A 19,548-nucleotide genomic window follows, 5' to 3' on the forward strand; every position below is an offset into this window, starting at 1 on the left:
CACTCGAACTGGGGATTGTTTTTTTTTGTAATTAATGTACTTGAAGGCTTTCCAAGCCCCCCGTGGAGTTGTACTGTTGCTGTACTGTGAGCTAAGTGTCCTTGTTTTCTATGTGGATCTTGACCCTGGCTTGCTCTGTCTCACTGGACTGGATGACACTGTATGTTGCCTCTTTTCTCCTTCACCCTTTCCCTCCCTGCTAGCCTCCCTTTCTTCTCCCAAAGCTTTGGGTGCAAAACAGCTTCCCATTTTGTGGAATTTTTATGTAGAATAAACATTTGTAACTGTAAAGCTCTGGCTGGCACCTCTCTGTTTCAGGGGAAGGGAGGAGGTGATGGGGAGCAAGGGCTGGGGTATAGAGAACCCCAGCATCCTGGGAGCACTAAAGCATACAGGGAGGGCCTGATGCAAAGTGCCCACAGGAGCAATCGCCACAGGAATAACACTTCTGCCACGAGGAAGAGTTGCCCTCATGGGACACAACTGTATACTGCCTGACTCCCTGCCTGTGGGCAGAGGGGAAGCTGGCAGCAAACTAGGTGCTATATTCCTACCTCAGTACTCCCCTGCACTGAGGGCAGGACACAGCAGACCAGCAACACTTTTGACTGTTTAGTGAGGAGGCTGGATGTAATGTTCTGGCTCACCTGGAGCTCCAGATGGCTTGCTGCACTCTCAGGAAGATAAGCAATGGCATTGCAGACACCAAGTGGCCAGAGCACTGTCTGCCACTCTACCTTCACCAGAAAAACAGGGCAGGAAGCTTTGCAGTTGGCTGTCGGGCAGCACCTGAGCCAGTTTACACCTGCAAGAGCCAAAATGACCTGTCCCAGCAAGTCCCAGGCATGGGGTGCCCATCTGTGCCATCCATGGGAGGCTCACTGGAGGGACCAACACACGATCTTCCATTCCAGCAGTGTCCAGAGCAATTCAGAATCGAGGGCGGCGCTTTCGACCCGTGTATTTCGTGTCTGCTCGCACTTCCCTGTGGAGAAAAGAAGAGAGCAATTAAGCACAATCCACAGGTCATTCTGGGAGGTGAAGGGAAGTGGGTTCGTGGCAGGAGTTTGAATGGGTGATAGCAGGCCAGATCAGCACAGTCAGCCTCAGCTGTCTTACTTGCCCAGCTGAACTTACTTGCCCTGTCGTCGTCTACGCTCTTTCTTCTCAAGGATCCAGTCCCGGCTTTTCTTCACAGACTTGCCCTTGGCGTTTCTGAACCGTGTCCTACAGAGAAAGCAGACAGCAGCTTGAGAGGAACTGAGGTGGGGGGTACAGTTTTCTGCCCTGGAGGATTGCCACCCAGAACTGGGCATGCCCCCTGCCTCATAAAACCAGCAAGTACCCCTCCCACCACCCCTGGGATGAAAGAGGCTCAGCCAGCGCTGGGGCAGATGGCCAAACAGTCCAACTCCAGATGCGCTAGGGGAGGAGGCTGCTTCCAGCCCCAGCTCTAAGCCGAGGGATATCTACCCTCCACGGGCTGCAGCAGGCCAGCACTCCCCTGTGCCATGTCTGACACACCAGCAGCACACTGGGCTCTGGGATCTCAGGGGAACATGGGCTCAAGCACAACCACCTTCCCCTTGTCTGCTCTACTCTGAACAAAGCAGACAAAGCCTCTGGCTTCCCAACAAGTTGCCAGTTCTGCTATTACCCTCTAAGACCAGGTACTCCCTGGACTAAGTGAGCAGAGAACAGCAGTGTAAGAGGCAGGAAAACATGGCAGCCACAAGCTCCTGACAGCCACGACAACTTTCCTCTGTTTTTTGTTCTCTGTCTCTCCCACTGGCTGCAAGAGGGGCTCCTCCCTGCACCACTACCATGGGAGAAACCTCCAGGCCACAGCTAAGCAAAGAATTTGACAGCAGAAGAAAGGGAACACCAGGCTTCATGCACAGCAGCCTGCCTCCCCAACAAAAAAAGCCACCCTTGGCATCACCAGCACTGTAAACATTCTGCCTCCGATCACCACTGGCCTACGCTACAGTGCTGAGCTGGAGAGCCAAGTGCCAGACAGAAAGCACATCTCAAACTGAATGCTCAGCTGCAGCTCTAGGGTAAGATTCAACAACAGCCCCACGACACCACAGCAAAGGCCTCCAAACTAAGCCATTCCATTCCTTGGGTCTGGGGTCCTTTGATAAGATAAAGCAGTGCCCATCTGGGCTGCCAAGGGTCCTCCCAGTGCCCCCAGTCCCTTTCCTTCAGTCACTTCTAACATGGTAGCACTGTGGTCCTCAGTCAGCAAAACCCAGCCCTTATACCCCCCACACTCCTTGCTTGGGGAGGACTTACAGCTTCACCCCCCACACGGTACCTCTCATTGGTGAACTTTGCCTGGTGTATCTCTTCTCCATCAGCACACTCAGTACCAAGGCCCTGAAAAGCAAAATTGGGAAGTTTTGCTCTCCTCTGGAGCAGACAGAAGCTAATAGTCATACCATCTAAATTAAGGGGAATCCAGGGCTCTGCAAGGGGAAGGACTGGAGCAGGAACAAACTGGTCATCCAGAAATTGTGGCAAAGAAACCAGATCTCAGGGAGAGCAGGGGCTGGTAAGACTGACAGCAAATGTATAAATGAAGTCACATCTGCATGCGCAGAGCTGCCTGGCTCCCACTCTGTGACTTTCCCTCGCCCACAGCTCTTCCATATCACCCAGCAGCCAGGAAGGCAACTCTGCTGCCTCACAGAGCTCCTCACCTTCGGTAACGTGCCAGATGCCCCAACAAAGAGACAAAGGAAGAACCTGAAAGAATAAGAATAAGGAGCATGAAGCGGGGATTGAGCATGTGATTCCCAGTCCCCAAGCAAGACTGAGATTGTTTATAACACAGTCAGATCTGAGCTGTAATCTCTGTCCAGGACTGTATCATGGAAGAGGGAACAGCTTGGAAAAAAAAAAAATCACTACTAAACACAGGCCTCACCCCAAACACACACATACGCAGAGATACAGGACTCACTTCTTGGCTTTGGCGCTGTTGGGGTAATCTACCACCATTCCTCCGGTAAAGCCAGCTCTCATAGCTTGGGCTGTGATGAGCTCCAGCTGGAAAAAGAAGCATGTGCAAAAGTTATTTAGCTGTCATCCACCAGCAATGCCCAAGAGACCTCTGGGCTTGACCACAGCTAAGACCAAAGATGGGTTGTTCCTGCTCCTGTTAAACTCTGCACCAAGCTCCCAGTTCTGCAGTACCATCCGGACACCAGTCCACTGCCTTTATTTGGTTCTCCCTACTCCTCAGGCTAGCCTTGGTTAATTGGCACAGCAGACTCTCTAGGAGAGGGATACTGGGCTGGATTTTCCAGCCCTGGGGAGTTACAGTACAGTGCTGATGACTATTGGCCAGTCTTCAAATCCAGTCACACAGGGGAAAATCTAGGACAGCAGATTCAGATCGTATCCTGACAATTTCTTTTATTTTAAGGCTCAGCCCAAGGCAATCTGTGAAGCAACAGAAATTGCATAGGGCATTCTCCTTACATGGTTTTTTTTGGCTCTTGAAGAGCTTTATGGATGTCGGGAAGGACAGAGACAAAGACCCAATGTGGAGAAACACGATGCATTCAGAGCCCCAAACAGCACATGACTTCTCTGCTTGGCTCTGCCTGTACCTCTTCCCCACTGACTGATGTCCTGTACCTGTTCTGAGTTCTCAGGGTACAGCTGCAGGACGGCTCGGGATCCTCGAGCCTACAGGAAATAAAGTTGGTCACAAACCTGTCTCAGTGCAGGCAACCCCTCTAGTCACCCAATTCCTACCCCAGACAATAGTGCCCACCTCCCCAAAGCCTCCTCGAGAACTCTCCCAGGAGAGCTGCTCAGACTGCAGAGCCAGCTCCTCCACAGCACAGCAAGGCATGGGGCTAACAGCAGAGATCAGAGAAACATGAGACACCATGCAAGCAGGCAAGGAGATGGGAAATGGGTGCTCCTGTCAGTCCTCCATTTCAGAGCAACATTTATGTAAAATACCTCACTAAAATATCCTGCTAAAATGCACCAGCGAGGATGTAAAAGTAGGCAGAGACCTGACTGGGAGAGCATGACACTTACCAACGCAGTATAAAGAGTTGAGAAGAATCGATACAGTCGTTTTGGAGGGCTGTGTGATTTCTTATCAGCATTACAAAGCCACTGCACTGCAGAAATACTGAGAAAGAAAACAAGACCCCCAGGACACTGAGCCATCAATTCTTTCACAGAGCCTGTCACTTCCCTTTGAGCTTACTTCCAGCACTAAGGATGTGCTAGGTTTCAGGGAAACGATTTCATTTTCTCCATGTAGCTTTGCCTTCTGTTTTGCAGTTACATGAACCCCTCTGGAGACTTACTATGCCAAAACCCAATAAGGTGCAGTAGTTATTCAAGCACAAAAGAATCACCAAGCATCCCCTTTAGGCCAGGTGCTCAAATAATTCAAGCGCTTAGCTGTGGCCCTTGCATGGCTATGCAGGTTTTGCCAATGAGCAATCCCATACAGAGCATTCAGATCAGCAACACACAGTCCCTGCTCGTTCCCAGAACTTTTCTGAGGTATTCTCTAAGCAGAAAAGTGGTTCTGTCCCCTTCACCTAGCCCTTCATCCCAAAACCAACCATCAAACCTTTGATCCAGGGACTTACCTTGCAGCTGAGCAATGGTACAGACATACTTTCTGTTTTCCTCCTTGGAGCAGGTCTCAACCTTGACAATATCCCCAATTTTATTTTATTTACTTCAATAAACTTCCTAGCTCACCAGCACAAAAAAAGACAAGCAGCACTTGGGAAATAGCTGTCAGAAACTGCTTCTACCATCCAGAATCTCAGCAGCTTGTCCCAGAGAGGTGGAGTTAAGTTGCATGGAGCAAACAGAGCAACTGATAAGGACTGTTGCACTCATCTGTTATGCACCATACGCAGACCATGCGTACTGTACAGACAATGCAGTTATGTGGAGTATCAAGAGAGCTTGCTTATGTACACGAACTCACCTGATACAGCCATCAAACATGCCAGGCCTGAAGGGAATGCCATGACCTACATCCGCAAGTACAAGGTCTCCTTCCACCTCCCTCTCCACGGCCACATCTGCACAGAACAGAACACAGCTCAGGCAACCGACTCACACATTTGGGGACTACCTCTGAGGTGAGGCGAGGGTGGCAGGGGAGAAGGGCCTGCTCACCCAGCATGGCAGGGCTGATGTCCATGCCAATCCAGTAGTGACCCTCGTCAGAGATGTAATCCCCGCTCAGCCCAGAGCCACAGCTGAAGGGAGGAAAGGGGGAAAGTGCAGGCATCACAGGCCTGGACTGAGGGTGACCCCGGCCAGCCACAATGCTACAGCAGCCCGTCCCTCTTCTTCAGCCCACAACAGAGAGACGCCGGTGCCGTGGGGCGTGGATGCCCCTCACCCCCGGGCGCCTGTCCGGCTCCAGTGCCGCAGCCGGCTGAAGCCCCAGATGCCCGTGTGCCACGACACAGGGCAGGGCTCCCGCTCACCCCACGTCCAGGAGGAGGCACGGCCGGTCCTCAGGCAGTCCCAGCAGCTCCACAGCCCGCTCCGACATCTGCGACTGGATCTCCACCACCCGGGAGCTGCAAGGCACGGCCGGGACATGGGCAGCAGGCGGCAACCCCGCGGCGCGACGCCCCCTGCCACCGCCTCACGGTAGGATTTCACCCCCCGCCGCCGCCGCCACATGGCGGGGTAAACCCGGCCCCCGGCCTCACGATGGGACTCCGCCGCTGCCACACGGCGGGGTTGTCCCCTACAGGCATCACGGCAGGAGCCCCCACCCCCGGCAGGTTCCCCCGCTGTCCGCCCCACGACGAGACACCGTCCCCCCTCGCCACCGCCTCACGACAGGACCCCTCCCTGCCCTCGCGGCCCGGCAGCCCCGGAGCGATCGCTCCGCCGTACTTCTGCGTGTATTTCCGCGCCTCGGCCTCATCGTAGAACTGCAACGAGAGAGAGGCGGAGGCGGTGAGGCCCAGGACCCCCGGGAGCGGAGCGACCCGGTCCTCCCTCCCGCCCCGCCGCTCACCAGCTCGGGCGGCCCGCGGTGCTCGGGCCGCCGCCCGCTGCCCGCCATGCCGCCGCGTGACGTCATTACCCGGAGCGGCGCGCGAAGGGCCCCGTCACGTCCAAGATGGCGGCCGGCGGGCGCTAAGGCGGCGCGGCCCGATGGACCCGGCAGCGCTCGGCCGCCTGCGGCGCCTCCTGCCTGCAGCCCCGCGGGCCCCGCGGCCCGGCCGCGCCCTGGCGCCGTCCCGCGCCGGGCAGACGGTCGGCGGCGGAGCTCCGCGGCCGCGCCGCGACCTGTATGAGGTGCTGGGGGTCCCGGCCACGGCGACGGCGGCGCAGATCAAGACGGCGTACTACGAGCAGTCGTTCCGCTACCACCCCGACCGCAACGCCGGCAGTGCCGCCGCCGCCGCCCGCTTCGCCGCCGTTAGCGAGGCCTACCGAGTGCTGGGCAGCGCCGCCCTGCGCCGCAAGTACGACCGCGGCCTCCTAAGCCCCGAGGACCTGCGCGGCGCCCCCCAGCCCTCGGGCCGCCCGCCCGCCCCCGCCCCGCCGCCGCCCCGGGCCCCCACCGCCGCCCGCCGTGGGCCCGTCCCGCCGCCCTTCGACTTCGACGCCTTCTATCGGGCGCACTACGGGGAGCAGCTGGAGCGGGAGCGGGTGCTGCGGGCGCGGCGGGAGCAGCTGCGCCTCCGCCGGGAGGAGGCCGCGGCCCAGGGACGCTTCCGGCTCCTCTCTGACCTCTCGGTTGGGCTCGTGTTCTTCTTGGGTCTTGCTATTCTCTACGGCCTCAAGTGACAGCGAGGGGCAGCCACTGGGGCACCCACCCAGCTCCACTGCGGCAGCAGGACAGAGCGTCACCAGCGGGCATGGCAGCTGACTGGGACCCTGCACCCACACAGTTGGCAGGCACTGTGTGCAGGGTCTGCTCCTCAGGCTGTGATATTTCCCCTCTGCCGGTGTGACCTTCAGACACGGTACATGACCAGCAGGCACCATGTGCGGGCTCTGCTGCTCGCGCTGAGACATGTCCCTTCTGCCAGTGTGACCTTCAGAGATGGTGCACAACCGGCAGGCTCCGTGTGCGGGCTCTGCTCCGTGGGCTGTGACCTGACCCCTCTGCCGGTGTGACCTTCAGACACAGAGCACAACTGGCAGGCACAGTATGTGGCTGTGATGTGACCTCCACAAGTGTGACCTGCAGACAGTGTGTGACCACTGGATACCACATGTGGGCTCTGCTCCGCAGGCTTCGATGTGTCCCCTCTGCCCATATGACCTGCAGACACAGTGCCTGACAGGTAAATGCGGTTCACGGACTCTGCTTTGTGGACTGTGATGTGTCCCTTCCATTGGCACTGCTGTTTGACCTTGGTGGGAACCAGGTGCCTGTTCTAAGCTGCAGCAGAGATTAAATGGCTGTCATTAGTGTTTGTGTGCTGTGTGTGTTCGTGGGGAGTGTTCTCACCGGTGCTGAGTTATGGCTCTTTGTGGTTTTCTGTTAATCCGAGACCTACCACCTCTGTGCTGTCGCACCTGTTGCTACTACATCTTTGGGAATTTTAGGAGTGTTGGTCTACAAATTGCATCATTGCCCTTGTCTGTCCCTGTTCAGGGCTTGCCTTGCTGTGTGGCGAGTACAGAAGTCTTGGCTTCAGCAGCCTGGAGGAATGAAACCTGGGCCTGTGGCAGGTCATGTCCTGGTCAGCGTGTGACATCGCCTGGAGGTGCTGCCCAAAACACTTCTGTGTTCAGAACAGCCTATCCTGTCTAGAGCTTGTCAGGAACTTTGCACAAGACCATCCCGCGGAAGCCTTCGTGGCTAGAAGTAGTATGCTTCTGAGCATTGAGTGGCATTACTTGTGTTTTACATGTATCTAAGCATCATTTGCACATAAGCCTATTTGCCTATTTAAGTATTGAAGTGTTTTAAGAACTAAAGATTGTATCTCAGAGCTTCTGTCTTTCTTTGGGTGAAGGATTTACCTGTGCTATGCTGGTACTACATGGAGTGAGCAAAGCTTCATGGTACTGAACTCTGAGTGTGCCAAAGATTTCATCTGTATTCCTTTGCACTGGATTTGCTGGGCCTGGCTGGCAGCAGTCTGTGCAGGAGCCAAGCCCTCGCCTCTCACTGCAGTGAGCCTGGGTTATGTTTTCTCCCAACACAAAAATGTTAAAAGCAAATGTCCTGTGTTTTCCAGCTGTGGAGTTCTGTGTTACTGAACTGAGCCTGAGGCAGTAGCATGACAGGGAGTGTAATGTCTACTGGTACAAGGTATATGCGGTACAGGAGAGGTTTCTGCCTTTTCTGGAAAGCATTATACCACTTCCAGCTGCAGACTCCAGAGACTGCTGCGTGTTTGGAGCACATTCAACCCAGGGGCAGAGAGAGAGGGCTTTCCAGGATCCTCTCTGGTTGTCAGTCCGTCCCTCCCTCTGTGTGGGATTACAGTGCTGAAATGTAAGCATGTGAAGAGCAGGAGCCTGGCATTCAAGGGCATTGGTTACAGAGTGGAAGTCTCCAGAGTTGTGGCTCTGTGTCACATGCTGATGCATTTTCATGCTATAAACCAAGTCACTCGGAAGACCAGAGGTGGCTTCTCTGGCAGAGTTTGGCAGGAAACGTTCTCTTCCAGGCTGGAAAAGCTAGGGATGTCCATTGGAAGTGGTAGGTACGAGGGAGCACTTCTCTAGTTCCTGGTGTCATGGCTTGCAGATTTTTAAGGCAGCCCTGCCAAACATGAAGTGTCCTCTGGGTTGATCTTTCTTAAATCTATGTAGTGCTGAGGCCTGGGGCTGTGGGCTGTTCCGTAGGCAGGCTCCGTACCCAGCCCTGAGCCAGCTTCGTGGCAGAGAGAGGGTCTGGTGTGGTGCAGCATGGAGCAGGAGGAACAGGCTAGCTGGTGTGCTGCCTGCATCACTCCTAACACTGGGACAGGGAAGAGCTGCTCCAGTAAGCTGGCTGGGCTGACTCTCCTGCTCTGTGTCTGGTGCTTGTGTCTGAAATTTGGGGATGAAGTACCCAGGAACCAAAACTGAGCTAATCCATGTGCCTTTCAGTGGGTGGTTTGGGCAGTTCATATTACTGGTTCTTCCTGTTGTTCCTCAGGTCTCCATGATGCATCTTGAACATTAAAGATATCCAGTCATAAACTGCTGATGAAATGACACATCTTTCTTTTGGTGGGCTTGGGTGGTAAATATTCTTTGTACTTACTGGAAAATGGAGGGTAGGGGACAGGCTGGTGTTTCACATAGTGACTGCAGGAGGTTGAGGAAGAGGGTGGGGAGGGGGGTCCTGTTTCCCTGAGGCTGTGCTGGGAAGGGTGGGCATGCTGCCTGCAGTCAGTGGGGAGCAGGTAGGATGGCCTCCCTGGGCCACCGTGGACTTCACTCCTGCCTGCTGGAGACACATTCTGTGCTGCCTCTGACACGTGGTGGTTGCTGTGCACTTGTGACGTACCCTCTGTGCTCACTGGGCTTTCTGCACTCACATGCTGCAGGCAGCATTTAGTTTTGCTGCTGAGTTTGGTCAGAGGAGGGGAAGCATGGCATGCAGTATGGAGGGATGCTTTGCGGCATCCAATCTGTCACTTTTGTGGTGGTACAATGTATACTTCTCCCCAGTGTCACCTTTGCTCTGGTCGGGCCCGAATGCTCCTCTGCTCCAGGAAGGATTTCAGGAGCTCGGGCACAAAGTGGCTGGAGCTAGTCCAAATGCACAGACTAACTGCCACCTCCCAGGACACCAGGTTTCTATTGCTTTTTCGTCTTGTGTTAATACTGTCATTGCATTCTTTCGCAGTCTTTCCCTAGTTTCCCTGATGGAGAGGTGCCAGGAACAACTAGATTTCTTGCAGCTTTCCTTTAGCCAGGTGAGTGCAGTCCTTGTGGGGTGCCTGTGGCACAACTGTTAGGAGAAGTACAGCAGGGCCTAACTGTGACAGCAGTGGTGTGAGCTGTACAAGTCCACCGGGATCGGAAGGTCAAAGTGGAAAAGGAGAGGAAACAGGGCACAAATAGGGCTGATAGGATGTGTGAGGCTTGCTGCACAGAGACCTACTTTGTATTTAAACTCCATGTTCTACCTCTCCTGTGGCAGTGGCTGAGCAGTACTGTTGTGGAGAGGTGCTCCCATCAGTGCTCCCATCAGTGGGATGCTGAGCAATTGGAGAGGGTTAGAGCTGCCTTCAGAGAGGGAGAAGCGCCAGGCAGATCAGTGAGAGCCATGAGGAGTTTGCTTTCCCTCACACTTGCTACAAGGGGGCATAGGCTTGTATGCTGCTCCAGCACCTTCCTCTGGCAGCTGGATCTAAGCCATGCAGCAGAGGGTGAAGCTCTGCAACTGCCTGCGGCCTTGGCTGTCTTCACACCTCAGAGACAAGGACGGATCCCTGGGGGTACTGAGCCACAGAGGGTTGTTTCTGTGAGAGATAGAGCCCATCTTCCTGCAACTGGGGGCAAAGCAGCTGTGGGTAGGGGTCACAGCAGGTGCAGCTTCCACTCCCAGGTCTACTGCAGGCTTTGCCTCCTTTTGACGATGTATCCAGTTACTACAAAACAAATCTCAGTAATATACTGCAGCCGAAGCTGTTATACAGCCCCTTCCTGGCCTGTGCCCTTCGGGGTGGTGAGGATGGCAGTTGCAGCTGGGGAGGAGGTTGCCATGAGTTGTCGGCATCCTGAGGCCTTTGCTGGGAGGAGTGTGATGTTCACAGTGGGGATTTCTTCCTCCTCACTCTCAAGTCCACTGGGGCCACTTTTACACATTTTCTAGCACATCCTACCCCTCTCTTCATTGCTCTGCAGCTCCGTGTTATGTCTGCCTTTAGTAGGTTGATGTGTTCTATGCATGCTGGATGCTGATTCTTTGCTCTCTTACCCCTGACATCGATTTTTGCCAGCTCTTAGGTTTGTGTCACTGAAAGGAACTGCCCAAGGGTGAGTTGCTGGTGGGGCCTCAGCTGTCACCCTATGCCCACCCCTTCCAGGTCTGTACTGCTCTACCCTGCACCTTCACCCCAGGGTTTATTCTGTGTTATTCTTCTTGTTACTCATTCCCACCCTTGAATTACTAACAACAGACATCACACTATGCCACTGTAAAAGGGAAGCAAAACTAAAATGAAGTAGTTAATGGCCACTTGGTAATTAGATGCTGTTACAAACTAAGTAAATCAAACAAAAGCTCCAGGCAAGCTGAGACAAGCCTGGATGAAGCCTGACAGCCCCAGTCCTGAAGCCTTGCAAGCTCAGTGCAGACCCCATTCCCCAGTCCTATTATCCCAGCCCATTCTCGTGGGCTGATGTTCCCATAACTGCAGGTTTGGGCTGCTGAGCTGCTCACCTCAGCTGCTGGGTGGTGCAGCCTGCAGGCATGGGGTCTTGGTGCCTCATTAGGGCCTCTTCCCTCCATCTGGAGAAGCTGGGCTGCTCTTTGGGAAGGAAGGGGTTAAGCCTGGCTCCTGGAAGGTCTTTGGAGATGCCAGCTGGGCTGGGGGCATGAGGGGCAGAGGCAAGGAGCTGCAGGCTGGGTAGCAGGGTCCTGAGCAGCACTGGAGGGGTGGCCGTCATGTTCCCCCCAGGAGCGGCTGGTCTGGGACAGGCCCAGCCCTCACCTGCCCTGGGATCCATGGGCAGAGCTCTGCACCCCAGTCCTGCTGCTGCTGGGCTGGCAGTGGCTCTACGCCCCAAGGAAGGGCCACATGGTTGGCAGCACCGGTGGACTGCAGGGCAGCTCCCCTCCCTTCAACAGCATCCCCTGCGGCGACTCCTCTGTTAATAGAGTTAACTGTTAATAGAGTTTCCTGTTCACAGCCCTGTTGCCTGTGCAGTGCCTGCTGCACAGGGGGGCTCAGCTGGGGCAGCCTGGCACCACCCCTCACTGGCTGGCCCCAGCCCGGGGTTTTGCATCCCCCACCAACCTGGGGTTGCGGCTCAAAGGGTGTCCTGGAGGCTGCCCGTCCTGGGGGCACCCCTTCTCTCCCCGGTGTCCTGACCCTCCTGGGCTGGGGGCTGCTGCTTGCCCAGCCTGGCTTCTGAAAAGCTAGGCCTGGGGGACCGAAGAGGCCACAGAACTGGCAGGGCCAGCTCCCTGCCTGCCCCTCCTGGGTTTGGCTGCACACCAGCTGGCAGAGGGGCTGAGCTGGCCCCAAGCTGCTGCCTGGCCCAGTATAGAAATGAATGCAGGTGCACACCTGGTGGCAACGCTTCCTCCTCCTCCCTGGGGTGAATGGGGGCATGTTGACCCCCCTTGACACAGCCCTGGGGGGCAGGCAGCACTTGGTGCAGGCAGGGAGAACCACTGTGCAGGTAAGGAGGGGTACAGAGGGATCACCGTGTGCTGCTGCCAGCTTCTGCCTGTTACCAATGTCCCCATCTTGTGCCCAGTGCAGGACGTCGTGCCTGCAGAAGGAGCTGGAGCTGCCGGTATGATGAGGCGCTGACCGCGCACTCTGGGAGCGAAGAAGCAGACACCCACTGCTGCCACATTCCTCAGAGGTGCAGGGTGCACTAGCACTGCACGTACACTTGCCACTGGGGCCACTGCAACTGGGGCGTCCAGCCACCCACCTGCGGCAGTACATGCTCCAAACTGGACAGGACCAACTCCAGGGTTGGAGGAACCTCCCTACAGCAGGGGCTCGCCTTGCTTGGCAGCTTCCCGCTGGTTAAAGGACCTTGGCTGAAGTGGGGTGATGGGCAGCCCAGCAGGACCACGGTGCTGCCAGGGCCTGCCCACTGCTACCCAAGCTGGGCAGGCGCCCGGGGGTGCTGCAGGGCTCCTATGGGACAGAAAGCCAGCCAGGGCCACAGCAGCCCAGCTCATTTTGTTCTTTGGACTATTACTTTTAGTGCTGTCAGCTCTGGTGGGACATGCTCACCCTCTCTGGGTTGGAGAGAGGCAGCTGCTCGCCTTGAGGGTTCACACTCATGGGGCCAACATTTGCCCTTACCGTAAGGTGACTCAGTACCTGTTTGGGGCCAGGGAAGTTTGTCCTGGAGCTGGTGACAGACCCATGCAGCATTGCCTGGGCCTGGCCAGCCCTGGGGAGCCATGCAAGGGAGGCACTGGCTGGGGAGACCCACTGGTTGTCCCTGACTCATTTTCAGGCAGCTTGGCTCCTCGTACATGGTCATGTGTGTGCTAGTACCAGCCCCAGTGCTGCACCCAGTCCCATCTTGCAAGGCAGTGACACAGCTTGTCAGCATTGCCTTTGTCTGGCATTCAGCCCATACAGGTGCCTGGCTCTGGGCTCCAGTGTGCACCATATCCTCATGCCATCGCCTTGGAGTCCTTTCCTCCTGAGCCAAGTGCTAAGGTGGCCTTCTTCTCCCAGGTGGACATCCACATCCCCAGGGAGAAGCCTTGTGCTTACCCACCACCACCCCTTGTGTGTGTGTGCTCAGAGCCCTCATAGCTTGACACACACATCACTTGAGCCCACGACCCCATGCTGCACCCACAGCTCTGGTCATCTCACACAGCATCCAATGCAGCCCTCGGGGTAGCCTGGGCAACTGTCGGGGGGACCCCAGGACACTGGGTAGGACAGGGCTGCCTGTGCATTGCAGCCCCCCTTCCAGACACAGCACAGATGGTCCCACATGGACCAACTGGCCTCCTAAGTGCTCCTTCTTGGTCCCCTTATTTCCCTGGTTAGGTTAGCCCTGTGGGGTTTGTATGGGAACCCAACCAAGCTCTCATGCCATGGTTGCCAGCCTACTACTGTCCTTCCTCCTGGCATGTGGCAAGCCACAGAGCCTGACTGTGGCAATCAGGTGTGTCCTGGCACCTTTTGTTGACAGGCTGAGCCCAAACTGAGCCTGGTGGAACCCAGGAAAGCAGGGGGTGCTCTGTGAAACCCCAAATATTCCAGTGACTACCAACTCCTTGCCTGCCAATAAAGCCACGGCAGCTGGTCCCTGATTTACCCTAGTCTTAAAACTGTTTTAACTGGTTATACTGGATGAGTGGCGCCAGTCCCACAAGTGAGGGCTGGAGTTTGGAGTAAGGGTGGGGTACCCTCAGTGGTGGAGGGGGTGATCAGACACTGCAAGCCAATGGTCCATATTTTGGGGTGCTTTGTAGCCAGAGCCAGGGCCCCTTGCTGCTTTGCATGATTTGTAAGCAGTCTATGTAACAGTGCCAAGCTGCAGGGTGGGCAGGCAGCTGGGAAAGAAGAAAAAAATGCTAGAACCAGACAGGGGCTGAAAGCATGAGAAAAGCCTGAAACCAAATCAAAAGCTAGAAACAGCACAAGAGACACCCCAGAGCAGGGAACAAGTACCCCAGGGGCTGCAGCTGGAGGAACAGGGCTATCCCCCCATGTCTCACCATCTGTTGCGTGAAATTAAGGAAAGCAATAGAGGAGCCCAGAATGAAACACGGTGAGCTCAGGTCTCCTGCTGCCTTTTCCAGTGTTGGCTGAAGTCAGGGCTAATGCAAGAGGGTGGATGGGGAATGGGTACTAAAAACACTGCAGGGCTGCACACAGGCTGATGAGACCAGCTGCTGTAGAGCCATGAGCGAGCCCAGCTGGCTGTGGGGTAGAACCCTTCATGGGGGCAAGGGCTCAGCTGCTGGCACAAGGCATCTCTGGTTGCGCTGAACAAAGTGCAGGTGCAATGCCTGGGAGCTCCCCAAGCTGGAGGACCCTCCTCGACTGCCAGTCACCTCCAAGCCTGGCAAGCGTGCCCCCCACAACCACTTCCTTCCTGCCTGTGCCATCCCTCTATTCATAGCCAGAGCCAAGGGGTAACACAGAGCGTGGAAAAGAGCCTTTATTTAGAAAGCACGTGGCACCCAGTGCTCCTAGGCCCTCTCTCCTGCTATCTCCCACCTGACTGAGCCCACTGACATCCCTACAAACCACCTGCCCCCACCTCCTGTCACTGTTCCTCTTGCTGTGGATGCAGAGACCTCCCCCCCACTGGCAGCTCCCCCTGTGCAGGACCCACTGCCCTGCCACAGCACCCGCCCCATCCCACCCCCAGCCAAGCACCTCTATCCCCTTGTAAGCACCCACCCCTGTGCCTGCCCAACAGACACCACAGCCTCTTGGAGCTGTGCCTACACCACGCACCCACCCCCACATGCTCCCCGGCCAGGGTGTTGCTGCACAGCCCCCGTGGAGGCACAGGGCCAGGAGCAGGGCCATCCCCCGTCCCTGCCCTGCTACCCGTGTGGAGGCTCCTGCTTCCGGTGTCGCAGCCACTGCTGCCTGCAGAGGGGCTGGGGGCTGACCAGGGGGCTGTGTCTGACGAGGTGCAGGGGTGAGTCCAGGCTGGGGATTTCAGAGCAGGGAGATGCTGGCTGGTGTCCCAGGGCTGGAAGATGGTGTCTGGGAGGCGCAGCTGGCATGGCAAAGGGCACAACGGCCTCCAAGGGGATGAGAAAGGCAGGCACAAAGCCAGAGGAGAGATTGAAAGCTTTGGGGGCTACTCCGCTCCGCAACGGGGCAAGGCGGGCTGGTGCTGGGCTGGCCAAGGCACCTGGGTGCCCTGCGGGGCCCACAGGGTCCCTGCCCACCTGGTCCTTCTGCAGCAGCTCCTGCAGTTTCTCCAGCTGCGTCCGGCAGATGTGGGAGCGTGTGCGGCTCTGGCAGAAGGACTCCAGGAAGGAATCAAGGGGCAGGTCCTGAGCCAGGAACTGCTTTATCTGTGCCTATGGGATGGGCAGTGGGACAGCATCAAGCCAAGAGAGCCGTGGGACCATGGAGGGAGCCCAGATGGCTGAGCCTCCCCAGCCTCTTCTCCAGGGCCTGGCACATGGGAGGGCACAGAGAGGAGTCCGGGGCCCAGGTGAGGAAGGGGCAGCAACACAGGGGTCTCACCTGACTCACCTCTGACTCTGCCTCGGAGGCACTGAGCTTGGCTTGGAGCTGGCCCAGGGCGCTCTGCAGGCTCCAATTCTCCAGGTACGCCTCTGTGTCAGGAAGGGACAGGGCTGCCAACAAACCTTCCCCTGCTGGGGCTGCGGTCTTTCCCATCCCCCAGCATCAGCTCCCCCCTCCTCTGAACTGAAACACCCCCAAACACATCCCTGGAGCCACCTGCACATCCCACTGTGGCATCGGTTGGGATGGCAGTGTCGCAGGCAGCATCATCCCCCACTGCTCCTGATCATGGCTGGGCCATTTCCCTGGGGCAGGTTCAAGGGCACTGAGCCCACCTGGACCCTCGTATTAATGCAGGTTGCTCTGGCTGTGCCAGGCTCTGGCCGTCCCATCGGCTGCGCCCCACTCACCCAGGCGCTGCTGCTTGTCCCAACATGCCTCCCGTATCTCCCGCAGCTCCTGATACTTGATGGCTAGGGAAGCCTTCCCATCCTCCAGCCGTGGGCGCAGGGACAGGTTCACCCTGGCCAGGGTGCAGTTTGAAGCCAAACACATCTCCCGGTCCAGCTGCAGACTCTGAAACTGTGGGAACGGGGCGGATGTGTCAGCACTGGGAGAAACGGGCAGAACCAGTCAGAGCTGGCAGCCTGCTGGGGGGGGGTCTGTCTCCACCCAGGGGCAAACCCTCTCCTCCTGCACTGTCCTCATCCCTCTGCTCTGCCTGGAAAGGGGATGTGTCCCGGGAGGGATGCAACGGCTGGACCTGGGCTACCCACGGCACAGGGCAGCTTACCCTGAATGTGGGAAACCTCACAGCTGCCTACCCAGCCCCCTTTGCAGAGGAAAGGACTCGTTAGCTCACAAGGATGTCAGAGCAGAGACACGCATCCTCTCTCGCTGCACACACATCTTCCGCCCACGCAGAGAGGGGAGTAGAGCGTGGTGCCGGGCTGCACTTTGAGAGGCCCAGGGGAAAGATGCTGAAATCAGGCTGAGGATGCTTTCAAAATAACCCGAACGTGTTCCCACTGAGGAGCACCAGGAACCGCTGAAGCCAGGGAGAAGCACTCGGGGCTCATTGCGGCGGCGGGGAACAAAGCCAGATGTGGAGGGCACGGCAAGGAGCCAGGGCCTCCCAGCCTTCCCCAAATCTCGGGGCAGTGAGAGCAGCGGGGGCAGTGGCTGTGGCCCTGCTCAGGGTTTTGGCGGCCCTCGGCTGCCTGGCAGGCGATGGCTGCTGAAACGCCGAGCAGCACCAGGAGCCCCGGGGTAGCTGCCGGCCGGGACGCCCAAGCTGAGGTTTCCCCGCGGCCACCCCAACCCAGCTGGTGGGTTTTGCTGCTCCTCCAGAGCCTCCGGGCTCGGCGGGAGGGATGTCAGGTATCAAGGGAAGACCAACGAGCAGCGGTACCAGGGACCGGCGGGTGATGCCCGGCCCCGCGGGGCACGGACACGCAGCGCCCGGTGCCCGGGCTGCGGGCGGCTCCATCCCGCGCACCGGGAAGACCCCGCTGGTGGCGAGTGCTGCACGGTTCCGCTCCGCCGGCTGCGGGACACGGCCCCCCTCCCCGGCCGTACCTTCCTGTTGAGGCGGGCGGCGCGCTGCAGCCGGGGCTCGTCCTGCAGCAGGGCGCGGAGCTGCGCGGTGCTGAGCGCCCCGAAGCGGCGCGGGGAGCCGGGCGGCGCCGGGGGCCGGGACATGGGCCGGGGCACAGACGGGCACGGGCCGGGACCCCCCGCCGCCTCCGGGAGCCGCGCGCACCCGGCGCCCGCCCCCGCCGCGCACCGCCCCACCCCGCGTCCGCCGGTCTTAAAGGAGCCGTAGCTGAACACAAGGTGCTCCGGTTCTGCACCGCGCCGCCCCCGGCTAGGGGGTGAACCGGCACTGCACCCCGCTGTGTGCATCCCGCACCCTGCTTTGTGCATCCTGCATTGCACCCCGCTTTGTGCATCCTATGTACTGCACTCCACACTGTGCATCCTGCACCCTGCTACGTGCATCCTGCACTGCACCTCACTGTGTGCATCCTGCACCTCCATGCATGTATCCTGCACTGCACCACACTATGTGCATCTTGCACTGCACTGTGTGTGCCCTGTACTGCACCACGCTGTGTGCATCCTGCTTGTCACTGCATTGGCCTCATCCTGTACTTCACGGCACTGCACTTGTGCATCCTGTGGACATCTGGCACCGATGTACCCATCGGCTCAGGAGAGAGGAAAGAGAGAGCAATGAGGCACCCTGTCACTGCTGGCTCTGTGCAGGTCCCCTTCCGCCCTTCGGGAAGGGAGAGGTGGAAGCACTGCCCCACTTGTGGTGCGGAACTGCTCGCCGCAGGGTGTTGTGGTCACTAAATGTTTGCAGGGATTCAGAGACCTAAAAGAAAAATTCAGGGAGCAGAAACCTGCCTGAGGACTATCAGCTCTGCTTCAGGACATCTCTGTGCTGGAAACTCTCCTTGTATCTTTGCCCTGTTCTTACTCTTAAAAGTGAAAGATGTGGTGGAGAAGCTGGGGAAAAGTAGCAAGCCAGGAGCTCATGGGAGGTGGGGATTCCTTCCCGGGGAAGTTTTACCTTGGTGAAAAACCAAGCTGCAGGAAGAGCCATGCACTGCTCCTGGGGCAGGGGCTGCTCTGTCCTGGCCAGGACATTTCCGTGGAGCAAATATCTGGTGGGAGACAGCATTTAATGTCCACTGCTTGGCTTCAGGTTTCACCTCAAACAAACACCAGCTGCTGCAGCTGAATGAAGGGAAGCTGCCAGGGAGCTGCTGGGGGCTGGAAGTCACTGCTGTTGGGTGGCCAAGAGCCCAGCAGGATTTAGGAAGCATTTGGATGGGTAGCTTGGAATAAGGAGCTGTGTGGATCTGGCGCTGTTGTAGGAGAGATGAGAACCTGTCTGTACACTGGGATGTGCTGTGGTGGAGGGACAAGACGGCAATGCAGAGACACCCACTCACTGAGCCCATCCTCCTGGGCCGGTGGGTGCCAGCCCTGTTGTACTGTGAGGATATTTTAGGATGCTCTCCTGCATCTCGTGGCCTGTGTCTCTCCAGTGCCTTTGGAGAGCCCTAGCAGAAGACAGCACTGCTGGATGAGAATTGTTTGCTCCTTAGTCTGACAGTGCAAATGCAACTCCAATTTTGCCTGTCGCTTTGAAACCCCAGAGGCCCAGGAGCAGCAGCAGTGTCATTTCACAGTCTGCCCAGTGCCACCTGATGTCATCGAGCCTGCTGGCTTTGGAAGCCAAATCCAATCTGGGGGCACCAGGGGTGGGGTGAGTGGGGTGGGGGCACCTTCCTGACAGCCATCCTCCACCTGCTGCTACCATCTTGTGCCCCTGGTGCAGCAGAGCCTCTCTTCCAGCCAATGTGAAGTCCCTCATGGAGTTGCCTTGTGCCCCCCCTCCCCGTGCTGTGGTGCCCATTGCAAGGCAGGCATGGTCTTTGCTCAAGGTGAATGTCTCTCTCTGTCTTAGAGGATAACTAGTGTTGAAATCCCACTTCTGGGATTTCTAGTCCAACCTCTGCATGGCAGAGTTGATCCCAAAACCAGACCAGGCTGCAGAGGGCTATGTCTCATTGAATTTGGGGTGCCAAATTCACCACCGAGGCTGGAGATGCTGCCATCTCTGGACAGGGCCATCTGACACTGCAGAGTCCCTGACAGGACACCCTTTCAAGGA

At 57.3% G+C, this 19,548-nt stretch overlaps 3 protein-coding genes across 5 annotated transcripts; 1 reads left to right on the plus strand and 2 right to left on the minus strand.

Moving 5' to 3' along the window:
• Window positions 1-597: 597 nt before the first annotated feature.
• On the minus strand, window positions 598-6,241 carry BUD23 (BUD23 rRNA methyltransferase and ribosome maturation factor). Of its 2 annotated transcripts, XM_075518450.1 has the most exons (12): window positions 6,038-6,241; window positions 5,914-5,951; window positions 5,493-5,588; window positions 5,176-5,258; window positions 4,982-5,078; window positions 4,063-4,159; window positions 3,649-3,699; window positions 2,969-3,054; window positions 2,706-2,751; window positions 2,321-2,382; window positions 1,138-1,227; window positions 598-985 (listed from the first exon to the last, which is right to left on the minus strand). In XM_075518450.1, the coding sequence occupies exons 1-12, from the start codon at window positions 6,101-6,103 to the stop codon at window positions 931-933; spliced, it is 867 nt and encodes a 288-aa protein (XP_075374565.1). In that variant the 5' UTR covers window positions 6,104-6,241; the 3' UTR covers window positions 598-930. The 2 variants fall into 2 exon arrangements, with proteins under 2 accessions (XP_075374565.1, XP_075374566.1); XM_075518451.1 differs by lacking the exon at window positions 5,493-5,588.
• Window positions 6,178-8,221, plus strand: DNAJC30 (DnaJ heat shock protein family (Hsp40) member C30). The gene is made up of 2 exons (XM_075518455.1): window positions 6,178-7,319; window positions 7,634-8,221. The coding sequence occupies exon 1, from the start codon at window positions 6,178-6,180 to the stop codon at window positions 6,814-6,816; it is 639 nt and encodes a 212-aa protein (XP_075374570.1). The 3' UTR covers window positions 6,817-7,319; window positions 7,634-8,221.
• Window positions 8,222-14,809: 6,588 nt separating this feature from the next.
• On the minus strand, window positions 14,810-17,638 carry VPS37D (VPS37D subunit of ESCRT-I). 2 transcript variants are annotated; one of them, XM_075517751.1, is made up of 4 exons: window positions 17,439-17,638; window positions 16,271-16,442; window positions 15,867-15,949; window positions 14,810-15,688 (listed from the first exon to the last, which is right to left on the minus strand). In XM_075517751.1, the coding sequence occupies exons 1-4, from the start codon at window positions 17,559-17,561 to the stop codon at window positions 15,200-15,202; spliced, it is 867 nt and encodes a 288-aa protein (XP_075373866.1). In that variant the 5' UTR covers window positions 17,562-17,638; the 3' UTR covers window positions 14,810-15,199. The 2 variants fall into 2 exon arrangements, with proteins under 2 accessions (XP_075373866.1, XP_075373865.1); XM_075517750.1 differs by having other exon boundaries at window positions 15,858-15,949.
• Between the last annotated feature and the right edge of the window lie 1,910 nt (window positions 17,639-19,548).

The sequence above is a fragment of the Mycteria americana genome, chromosome 15 (assembly GCF_035582795.1).
Source record: "Mycteria americana isolate JAX WOST 10 ecotype Jacksonville Zoo and Gardens chromosome 15, USCA_MyAme_1.0, whole genome shotgun sequence".
Classification (NCBI taxonomy): Eukaryota; Metazoa; Chordata; class Aves; order Ciconiiformes; family Ciconiidae; genus Mycteria; species Mycteria americana.